This window comes from Diaphorina citri, unplaced genomic scaffold (assembly GCF_000475195.1).
Source record: "Diaphorina citri unplaced genomic scaffold, Diaci psyllid genome assembly version 1.1 scaffold2630, whole genome shotgun sequence".
Lineage (NCBI taxonomy): Eukaryota > Metazoa > Arthropoda > Insecta > Hemiptera > Psyllidae > Diaphorina > Diaphorina citri.
The window spans coordinates 26,686-39,099 of NW_007380048.1; the positions used below are offsets into that span (position 1 = coordinate 26,686).

General features: G+C 39.6%; 1 protein-coding gene across 1 annotated transcript; it reads right to left on the minus strand.

The window, feature by feature from the left end:
- Positions 1 to 738: 738 nt before the first annotated feature.
- On the minus strand, positions 739 to 11,122 carry LOC103519263 (tRNA modification GTPase GTPBP3, mitochondrial; the record flags this gene model as incomplete). The annotated part of the gene is given in 2 exon segments (XM_008484349.2): positions 739 to 1,036; positions 10,917 to 11,122. Coding segments are annotated over 2 exon segments (450 nt in total), but the record flags the coding sequence as incomplete, so codon positions are not given.
- Positions 11,123 to 12,414: the final 1,292 nt, after the last annotated feature.

Genomic DNA, 12,414 nt, shown 5'->3' on the forward strand with positions numbered 1-12,414 from the left:
CATAAATTAAATAGAGAAAAACACTAAATTTCGACTCAAAGAACCAAGCTCACTGTCCAACAAGCAAAAGGTTAAAGATCAACGCGGTGAAAAAAGTAAAAACTCACTCAGTACTCTCCGAAAAAAAGTCCATCACTCTACAAAAGTTTTGAGAATCAAATGAAAAGTGTAAATGAGATACGTTGAACACATGAAAAAAGATAGATAAGAAATGTAAGAATGAAGAGTGATTATGGAGGAGAGAGAATGATAAGAGCAAAAGGAAGACTTGATAGAATCATAGAATAGATTGATAGAGAAATTGTAAGAATGAAGAGGTAGAAATAGAGAATAGAAAAGGAGAAAAACATGTAAGAATAAGTGGGTAGAATAGAAAAGAAAAAAAAGGCAGGCGTGTTAGAAAAACACACAGTGGTAAAGAATGATAGGTTAAAGGGAAAATAGAATAAGTGGTTCCTAAACTAGAAAGTAAAACGAGATCCAGAAAAGAACCCTAAAAAGAGCCACCAGCATCAAAAAATAAAGAGCATGAAAGGTCGTCTGTTACTTAAAGTCATAATGCAAATTTATTTTTTTATTTTATTTTATTAATGCCAGCCTAGTTAGCTTAGTTGGTAGTGCGTCTGCCTTGTAAGCGCTAGGCCGCGGGTTCGATTCCCGCCCGGCAAAATGGTACCTACCTTAGATTTCTTAAAAGAAAGAAAGGGAAAAAGAAAAACCAGAAAAAATAGTCCAAGATTATTTTTTATTTTTCTTTAATTTCATTTTATTTGTATTATATTTAATGATTTCTCATTTCCCAATACAAAACTGAGAGAAGATCACATCGAGCACCTCTTCAATCCTGACGTCCCCGGTGATCGAACCCAGTCCCCTGGCTGCCAGTCTGAGTTCCTGAGCTGCTAGCGTCAAATCAAACTCCCGGCCTGAACCACTCAACGCGAGGTATTCACTCAAGTGTCGTACAGTTGAGTGAAGGTGGGCAGCGTGGCGGGCTTGAGTGAATGACAGCGTGGGTTGATTGAGTTGACCGCATCTGAAATTAGAGAGTAGGTTGGTTGAGTGAAGGATTGAGAGTTAAGGTATTCACTCAAGTGTCGTACAGTTGAGTGAAGGTGGGCAGCGTGGCGGGCTTGAGTGAATGACAGCGTGGGTTGATTGAGCTGACCGCATCTGAAACAAGAGGTTTTTTTTTTTTTTTTTCTCGAAAGGTCCGATAAAGGGGACTGTAACTGCCAAGGTTTTTATCTTTAAAAAAACGAGGAAAGAAGAAAGACCCTGTAGGAGAAGGCCAGTCGTTCCGAGAACAAAACTTAGTATGAAATCCGCCCTGGGCGGGAATCGGATATACGCGACCTAGCGCTTAACTTTATCCTAAGCAGATAAGGTTCGTTCTCGGAACGGTTAAAGGTAGAAATACACTATCATTACGTCACGTTACGTCACGTCACGTGAACTCATGGGGAGTCAGAAAGATGTAGTTCAAAGTTTTCCCTTAATATTGTAGGTAATTTCGTTCAGGACAGCTACACTATTATCACGTCACGTGAGCTCACATTAACACTTTAACTGCCGAGCCATTTCACCAATACCATAAGCCAGTGCCAACGGCGATTTTAATGGGTGAACAAAAATGTTACACACGGCATAGACAAACATTTTAGTTGGTCTATGCCGTGTGTAACACTAACAAATATCTTCATTTTGATAAGTCCTACGCCAAAACAAGTATACCATATGAAACTGCAGTGCCGAGAGAATCTAATCAGCATATAAAAAAGCATAGGATGTGTAACATTATTGTTCACACCAGCTCTTGAAAAGAACTCTGCTGTGTAACATAAATGATCACACAAGAAATGTCATTACAAACTTCCAGTCGAACAAATTATTACAAAAATAGTATTTTAAATCACATGAAAACCTCACGACCAAGCGACCACACTGCTCTCAGAGCGACTGGGCAGCGCGACCCAAATAGAGCAGCCGTGTCGCGCGACCAGGCAGCTTGGTTCGGAAAGTACTTCATAAGAATACATAGGAAGCAGTAGGCAGCGGTCGCACAGCTTGGTCGCGCGACCCGGCAGCTAGGATCGGAACGCCACCTTTAGGAGAATAGTTACACAGTCACAAGGGTGACCATAGACCATGGACCTAGCGGAGACCATCGCAGAAAAAATACTCAATTTCTTGATTTTCTGCAAGGGTCGGAGTTATGGTCAGTGCTCTGTTGAGAACGCTTTCTATTCATTAGCATGGTTTGTTTATTTTCTTTTTTGTCGGTACTAGGCGAGGGTCGGTGGTCGGTTCTCTGTTGTGGACGCTTTTTTAGGGACATGATCTTTAGCCACCCTGTATAGTAATGATCAGAGATGATGAGCATGAGGTTATGAGGGCTAGCGAGGAGGGAGAGAGAAGTGGGATATGCTGGACCAGCAGAATTGTAAAGTACTGAGAAGTTCTACTGATAAAATACATATTGGAGAGAGGGGGCTGTTAGCGTAAGTTATCAAAATTTATATTAGAGGTGGGGCTGTTAACGTAATCCAAAGTTAATAATTACCGGCTTATTGATAATAAAGTATTTGCGTGTGCCCCAGTGTTCAAGTGATCCGTGCATTGTTACCTTTCATTTTTTCTTCTTTCGTTTTTGAGGGGTAAGTACCTAACTGGGAATTGGAGGAGGAGAAGGTTTCGAAAAGGAGGGGAAATTTTTAAAAATGAGAGAACACATTCTCACCTGAGCCAACACATTCTTACCTGAGCCAACAGATTGGCCGTCAAATTCACCTCCCCGTCCTGTATTATCGCATAGAATATGGCCAGCAGCCGGTCCAAACTGAAACTCTTCGCGCCCATCAGTTCGTTCTCGACGCGCTCCGAGCGCACATTCACTATGTTGCGCTTCTTGGAGCGCGAATGGGCGCGCTTGACAAATAGACGGCGGTCGTGTTTGGGTGAGATAAAGGAGGCGAGGTAGGAGGCGATTAGGAAGTACTTGGTGTAGTAGGGGAGGTCTAGGAGCTTCATACGGAGGGCTTGGGTGGTGGTGAGAGTGGGGGTGGCGGTGGAGGTGTCTGTCGACTCTTTGAGTCTGAAAAAATTGAAGTTGGGAGGTTGGCGAGCTGAAGAACTTTGAATGCGTTTTATACCCACTGATATAAAACGCCCAGAAGCTTCATACGGAGGGCTTGGGTGGTGGTGAGAGTGGGGGTGGCGGTGGAGGTGTCTGTCGAGTCTTTGAGTCTGAAAAAATTGAAGTTGGGAGGTTGGCGAGCTGAAGAACTTTGAATGCGTTTTATATCCACTGGTATAAAACGCCCAGTTGAATCCAAATCTAAAGAAATCAATTAACTTTCTGTGTTCCCATTTTATCAAAAGCTTCACCGCCGCCGTCGTCCAAATCTAAAGAAATCAATTAACTTTCTGTGTTCCCATTTTATCAAAAGCTTCACCGCCGCCGTCGTTTTTTTTTCCAATGAAAAAAAAAACTGCTGCAATTAGACTCGTATGGTCCGTGTCGTAGCATGCCCATCCCGTAGTATGTCTCTCATCGGATGGGCAAGAAGAGATACTTCAAATTCAAGTGTTGGATCAACACAAGAATTTCGACGTGAGAAGATATTCAAAGTGAAAAGGTGCTTGGGACCACATAATAACAGAACCCTTAGGGTTAGCTGGTAGAGAACGCCTCCGGAGGTAACCTCCCTTATTTGCCTTCCTTTTCTTACCTTTCTTCCACTTCATACACAAAAAACCCACTCTGAAGCTTTAAGTGTAGCGGCAACTGCCCCCCAAAAGATGGGATATGCTTCTACGAATCTACACCCACCTACCCACAGGTCAAATTCCTTTTGCTTTTAAGCTGCTGCTAATATTACCTAGGCTTTCAATAAGTGTGTTAATAAAAAAAAATCAGCTCCCATGGCGTAGTGGTCACTGCGCTCGCCTTGCACGCGGGAGACCCGGGTTCGATTCCCGGCGGGGTCAAGAAATTTGGCAAATCTAAAGAAATCAATTAACTTTCTGTGTTCCCATTTTATCAAAAGCTTCACCGCCGCCGTCGTTTTTTTTTTCAATGAAAAAAACTGCTGCAATTAGACTCGTATGGTCTGTATCGTAGCATGCCCATCCCGTAGTATGTCTCTCATCGGATGGGCAAGAAGAGATACTTCAAATTCAAGTGTTGGATCAACACAAGAATTTTGACGTGAGAGGATATTCAAAGTGAAAAGGTGCTTGGGACCACACAATAACAGAACCCTTAGGGTTAGCTGGTAGAGAACGCCTCCGGCGTGCGGAGGTAACCTCCTTTACTTGCCTTCCTTTTCTTACCTTTCTTCCACTTCACACACAAAAAGTCCACTCTGAGGCTTAAGTGTAGTGGCAACTGCCCTAAAAGATGGGTTAAGCTTATACGAATCTCCACCCACCCACAGGTCAAATTACTTTTGCTTTTAAAGCTGCTGCTAATATTATCTAGGCTTTCAATAAGTGTGTTAATAAAAATAAAATAAACATTACAAAAGATATTTACTCACACGAATCCAAGGTAAGCATTATTGATGGTAGCTTTCAAGTAGGGTGCTATATGTCTCCATAGTGCTACTACATCCGAATGTAACAGATCACCTGACTGTATGGGCTCTACGTACTTGGGAAACACGTTTGATATCTGGAAAGAAATATTGGACATTAGTTAAAAATAGAAATATTACTACGTATTCTATTCATTTTCCAAAGAAGAAAAAGAAAAACTGTGTGAATGAAGATTGACGCGAGAAAGAGCCATCTGGAAATGAGGTACATAAAACTGGAGGACTGGAAAAGCCTGAAAACCGACCCCGTTTGAATCTGGAGGTTGGCGGTTCGAGTCGCAAGTCATGTCATAAAATTAGCATGATTCACGACAGTCATGTCATTCGGAAGCTACTCGCGACCTCCTATAAATCTCTCCCAGTCCTAGTGGGTCGATAGTAAAGCCATCAGTACGCCATGGTTCAGATAGTCACCCATTCGGTTACCCACCACGCGCAACGTTGCAAATTCAGGGGGAACTAGTGTATTCAACGAGCTATCACACGGGACAAGAGTCCAATGAAATGAAAAATTACCTTAATCGAGTCTATTTGTAAGCGCTAGGTCGGGGGTTCGATTCCCACCAAGGCGAATATTGTCCTCAAACCTTAAACAGATAGGTACCTAAGGTTAGTTCTAGGAACGACTTCACCTACGCCTTCTCTCTTCGATTTCGGAAAGGTAGGAGGTACTTACCAGGTTTTTGAGTTCTCTGAGGTCACGACACACGTTATACAGGGTACCCACACAAGCATTGAGGAAATTCTCGAAGAAATCTACAGGGTGACCGTCTGGCTTTTCCAGACTCAGAATTTGTGTGAGGGGGGGGGGGGTTGTGAAATGCGGGTAGATAGATGACTACATTTCTGCACACTTCATATTAAATGTTTAACATAGGTATGCTTATAAAAAAAAGGTCTAACAGAGGGAACTGTTAAACCTTTTTTTTTTTCTCCCATCCTGTCTCTCTTCGATTTCGGAACGATAAGACTTTTAGCAGTTACAGTCCCCTCTATCAAAACTCTTCTATCGTCTAAAGCAGATTAGATTCTAGTCGAATTGAGATGAGTTAATAAAAAAAAAAACCCCTATTCTAGAAAAAAATAAATAAATAAAAGAAAATAAAAATAAATTAGCTACTTAAAAACCCCCCTTTTGTTTAAAAATTCGCTCAAAAAATCTTAAACATCTCTCTCTTTTTTAAAAATTCCCCCTCCTTTTCGAAACCTTCTCCTCCTCCAGTTCTCAGTTAGGTACTTACCCCTCAAAAACGAAAGACGAAAAAATGAAAGGTAACAATGCACGGATCACTTGAACACTGGGGCACACGCAGACACTTTATTATCAATAAGCCGGTAATTATTAACTTTTGATTACGTTAACAGCCCCCCCTCTAATATAAATTTTGATAACTTACGCTAACAGCCCCCTCTCTCCAATATGTATTTTATCAGTAGAACTTCTCAGTACTTTACAATTCTGCTGGTCCAGCATATCCCACTTCTCTCTCCCTCCTCCCTAGCCCTCATAACCTCATGCTCATCATCTCTGATCATTACTATACAGGGTGGTTTAAAGCTAAAGACCATGTCCCTAAATAAGCGTCCACAACAGAGAACCGACCACCGACCCTCGCCTAGTACCGACAAAAGAGAAAATAAACCATGCTAATGAATAGAAGCGTTCTCAACAGAGCTCTGACCATAACTCTGACCCTTACAGAAAATCAAGAAATTGAGTATTTTTTCTGCGATGGTCTCCTCTAGGGTCCATGGTCTATGGTCGTCGTTGTGGCTGTGTAACTATTCTCCTAAAGGTGGCGTTCCGATCCTAGCTGCCGGGTCGCGCGACCAAGCTGTGCGACCGCTGCCTACTGCTTCCTATGTATTCTTATGAAGTACTTTCCGAACCAAGCTGCCTGGTCGCGCGACACGGCTGCTCTATTTGGGTCGCGCTGCCCAGTCGCTCTGAGAGCAGTGTGGTCGCTTGGTCGTGAGGTTTTCATGTGATTTAAAATACTATTTTTGTAATAATTTGTTCGACTGGAATTTTGTAATGGAAGTCGTTCGACTCTGAGGTTTTCATGTGATTTAAAATACTATTTTTGTAATAATTTGTTCGACTGGAAGTTTGTAATGGAAGTCGCGCGACCCGGCAGCTAGGATCGGAACGCCACCTTAACCAGTGATGTTAGTTATAAAGTTAAATGAAAAGTGAAAACTTGGGCTTGGGAGTGAACTTCTCTTTTTCAGAGAAATAATCAATAATGTGTTGAAGTAGGGATCACAAACATGATCATGTCTCTCAACTTACCCCCAGCCGGTTGAATGAGCTACCGCAGTAATTTTAGATGGAAATTTTACGTAGTCACTTTGAAAAGGGATTTTTTCCCCCAAGAGGAAAAAAATCCGAGCAAATTTAGTATGAACTTTTTTCAATAAAATTTAGGACTGGAGGAAAAAAGGTCCCTTTTCCCATATGGGGGTTCCTGTTTTCCAGTCAATATCGACCGACTTCGGGCAAGTGTACCTATAGTAGACGCACCTTTAAATTTAAGTTATAATGCTGGGTGTCACCGACATCCATTCCAACCTGTATACTCACTTAGCTCATACATTGCCCTTTTTCTAGCCCCCCCCCCCTTCTCCCCCCTCTCTTTACTCGTTTTTAATTCCCATTTCATTCGTCAATTAAGCTCAATAATATTCTACAACATTCTTCGTCCTCTTTTTTTGCACGTTCACATTCTCTCACTATTTCTCATTCTTCTTCCATTTCCAGTGGTTCCTAATTTTCTTTATAAGCGGAATCAAAAGGGGGGGGGAGAGATGTGGACTTTAAACAGAACAGTATAGTCACGGATCATAAATATGCTGATGATTCAAATAATTACGAATGAACATTGTTTTTATTGCATTTTATTATGAACAGTGAGTGTTTTTTTATGCTTGTGGGTAGTCAAAGGTCAAATTCTAAGAATGATTCCCGCCAACTGGGGGCACCCAGGCAATTTCTTGACCGAGTCAAATCATATAGGGAGGAGAAAGGAGTCAAATATTCAGTGAAATCATACCAGAGACCCTAAAGAGAGGAAGAGAGTCAAATGTACAGGTACAGTGATAATAAAATAAAATAAATAAATAAATTTGCATTATGACTTTAAGTAACAGACGACCTTTCATGCCCTTTATTTTTTGATGCTGGTGGCTCTTTTTAGGGTTCTTTTCTGGACCTCGTTTTACTTTCTAGTTTAGGAACCACTTATCCTATTTTCCCTTTGACCTATCATTCTTTGCCTCTGTTTTTCTAACACGCCTGCCTTTTTTTCTATTCTATTCTACCCACTTATTCGTACATGTTTCTCTCCTTTTCTATTCTCTATTTCTACCTCTTCATTCTTACAATATTTCTCCATCAACCTATTCTATGATTCTATCAAGTCTTCCTTTTGCTCTTATCATTCTCTCTCCTCCATAATCACTCTTCATTCTTACATTTCTTATCTATCTTTTTTCATGTGTTCAACATACCTCATTCACACTTTTCATTTGATTCTCAAAACTTTTGTAGAGTGATGGACTTTTTTTCGGAGAGTATACTGAGTGAGTTTTTACTTTTTTCACCACGTTGATCTTTAACATTTTGCTTGTTGGACAGTGAGCTTGGTTCTTTGAGTCGAAGTTTAGTGTTTTTCTCTATTTTGAATTATGTATTATCAGGACATATTTTTAATATTTTCATTCCTTTTTGATTGTAATAAATAATTGTTTTTAATAATTTATTTTCACTTATTTCGGTAATAGGTACCTATAGCTATAGATAATGTGTGTTCGAACTTTTTAATGTTTCGAATCTATTTTCCAAATTTCCATTTCATTTATGTACTTTTAAAATGTGTGTGTGTGTGTGTTTTTTTTTTTTTTTTTTTTTTTTTTCTTTTTCTTTTCTTTTATTGTCTTTTTTACGCTTTTTAAAACATATTGAGTGTTTGATTTCATGGTAAAAATAAATAAATAAACAAATAAAAAAGCACCTAGTCTGTGTTTCTTCAATTGACAAGTGATCTTCAACAACGTGGAAAATGATTTTCTCGTAGGTACTTCAGCCCACTGACTATATTTCCTCGTTTCTATTGTTTCATTAAATTTAGTAACTCGAAGACGTGAATAACAAGAAGTGATATACGAAAACAGTTTGATAAAGAGTGTAATTAATTAATTATAAAGACGCATTGTTTTTCAAACAACAAATCGGACGTTAAGAAAGGTTTTTAGGGAAAGGAAACGTGTTTTTTCCTCAAATTATCGAAGACAAAGTTCCATCACCTGTTAGGACTTCAAACCCACGAACTCCAAATTACCAGGCACTAGCGCATGACCACTAAACTACTTACCAAAATAGAACATGGTACCTATCCTGGGTATGAGAAATTTATGAAGGACGTATTCTAAACTCCTATCATAATTGGTAAGGTAGAAACGTAAGTATGACAATAGTGACGGTAAGCCAAATTCTAACTCCATTCGAACTTTTACTCAACAAAAAGTCTCCAGCCCAGAGGTACTGGGTTTGAATCCCACCCGGGCCCGAAATTAAGGGGTGAAACAGTGTACATCCATGGACAAACTAAATAAAAATACAAAATCGTAAAATTTGAAAACTCGGAACTCCCTTTCTTCATTCCAAACGGAAGCATAATTTTCTCTTTTCTTCTTGAATTTATTTATTTACAAATAATTCAACGGGCGGACCCTTTACTACCTACATATAATAATTAACCCTAACTAAACCTATTCCAAAGTATAAGATGAAATTGCAAAGAGATCAACTTAAAAATATAGGTATATCGTATAGGTATCTGAGTTAAAAAAAAAAAAAAAAATCTTCTGAAATCAGAAGATGAACAATCTCATAAGTTGAAATTAGAAAAACATTCTGAGATAATAGGACTTTATTTGGTAGGTACCTCTATGTTGGACCCTCTTTTTTTCATTGTGTTTTGTTTCAATAAGGAAAATTGAAATAATATACCTAGGGAAGTATGAAATTTTTCATATTTGTGTAAGTTTAAGGAGCTTTACTGGTGTAGGTAGTGATTAGGGAGCCCAGTAGCCAATGAACTTTGGATCTGGAGATCAGTGTTTTGAATTCAAGTCAAGTCAAGTCATAATATTTATTGAGGTGTATTAGGTAGGTAACAATAGGTAATGAAACAAGTATGACACTAGCAGTGTGAACAAGCTGTAAGTACTTAGCATCTCTGAGGCAAGTTTCAGACATCTAATTCTCCTTTGAGTGCTACCTAGTATCTCTACTGTGCGTCTGATCTAAGCATCAAAGGATACAAATCTCTTCATGTACCACCAGAAATGTTTTTGTGTACCACTAGTGCTTTGCTTACCACAGATTGGGTTATTCCGATCTGTTTCCAAAAGGAAAATACAACTCATCTACGTAATGGATTCTTGATGTATAAATTTACGGGTAACAAAAAGAACTTGAAAAATATTTTCGGTAATTATGCAGAAGTCACGTCCGTGAAAAAGAAGAGCTCCTTTTTGTATTCAACCTAACCCTATAATAACAGTAATCACTGCTCTAATTGGTGATTCTCATAATTTTTTTTTATTATCTCAGAAAAAACTATAAAAAATTAAAAAAATATTGAGATTAAAACGAAGAAAATGCGTTCACTAGATCGTGAGTGTAGGAGAAGGCCAGTCGTTTCGAGAACAAAACTTAGTATGAAATCCGCCCTGGGCGGGAATCGACCTAGCGCTTAACTTTATCCCAAGCAGATAAGGTTCGTTCTCGGAACGGTTAAAGGTAGAAACACACTATCATTACGTCACGTCACGCCACGTGAGCTCATGAGGAGTCAGAAAGATGTAGTTCAAAGTTTTCCCATAATATTGTATAGGTAATTTCGTTCAGAACAGCTACACTGCTATCACGTCACGTGAGCTCACATTAACACTTTAACTGCCGAGCCATTTCACCAATACCATAAGCCAGTGCCAACGGCGATTTTAATGGGTGAACAAAAATGTTACACACGGCATAGACAAACATTTTAGTTGGTCTATGCCGTGTGTAACATTAACAAATATTTTCATTTTGATAGGTCCTACGCCAAAACCAAGTATACCATATGAAAATGCAGTGCCGAGAGAATCTAATCAGCATATAAAAAAGCCTAAGATGTGTAACATTATTGTTCACACCAGCTCTTGAAAAGAACTCTGCTGTGTAACATAAATGATCACACAAGAAATGTCAATGTGAACAAAAATGTTACACACGGCAGTTAAAGTGTTAAAAAAAAAAAAAAATCTTACAAGAGAGTCAGTTGGTTCTGCATACATTCCAGTAGTCTATCCATATGATATCCAAGCTTACACGACACAGCCACCACATTACTGTAGGACTTTGTGCGGTCACACAACTCGACTTGTAGTTCAGGGGTCGCTAGATCGAGCTTGTTGATGACTATCAGGTATCTTTTGTCTTCTAGATGAAGAGAGGTGGAGGCTTGTTTGGAAGTCTGAGGAAAAAGGGAATAATGTAAATGTAAAAATGTAAATGCAGTTTCTTTGTGTTATTATATCACAACTTTGGTGCTCACTGCAGCATTGTAGGATTTTCCCAATATCTCATAATCCTAAAATCACATGTTTACCTACCATGCTGGCACCGGTCGCTATGCGCATTTATTTCTATGTCATAGCTACTCATTTTCCTCACGAGGCTGAGTACCTACCATTCTGGCCACCGGGTCACTATGCGCATTTATATGTCATAGCTACTCATTTTCCTCACGAGGCTGAGTGGGCCCCGCAACAGCCAGTCACGGTATCAACCATTTGCATGACGCATTTATATGTCATAGCTACTCATTTTCCTCACGAGGCTGAGTGGGCCCCGCAACAGCCAGTCACGGGATCAATCATTGCATTTATATGTCATAGCTACTCATTTTCCTCACGAGGCTGAGTGGGCCCCGCAACAGCCAGTCACGGAGTCAATCATTTGCTAATATTACATAGCTGCTCATTTCCCTCACGAGGCTGAGTGGGCCCCGCAACAGCCAGTCACGGAATCAATCATTTGCATGATACAAATTTCTTTCTCTTCATACTTGAGTAATATACATACCTATAAATGGTTAGCCCTTTGTTGGACAGGTGGAAAGGGAGGTCAGGACATCACTGATCCTTAACCCTTGCATGGCTTCGACAATGAAGTGCGAAGAAAAAGAGAACAATAAAATTGTAGGTACCAACCTAGGTATGTAGGTATATATTATATTTGTTCCCAACTTTTTTTCGCAGTAAGTCAATGCCTAAAGATGCTCAATTGCAGTGTATTTTGTTGTCATTTTCACAGGTAAAAAATGGTCAAGCTTGTCAACTCTAACTGTGACGTGTACAATTGCAGTCGTGTGACGTCAGCAGCATAATTGTGACGTCACAATGTTCCAGTTCTGACGTCAAAGGTCTAAGTAGTAGTGCCAAGGTGATTGAAATAATTTTCAATGTTTTAAAAATCGTCACCTGAGTTCTAGTACTTAACTCCTTGACAACAGAGATCAACAGAAACGTGCAACACTTGGCAACAGAGCTAGATCAAGATAAGTTGAGAAGCGTAACATTTGGCAACAGAGCAAGATCAACGGAGTAATGATTTGGCAGAGATCAAGAAAGCCGATTTTTAGCCCGTCCTTCCTTTATTTCAAAATACAGTCAGTAATAAGTTTTTGGATTTAAATTTAAAGTTAGTAAATTGAAGTTGTCAGCACAAGTAACAACACTTGGCAACAGAGCTAGATCAAGATAA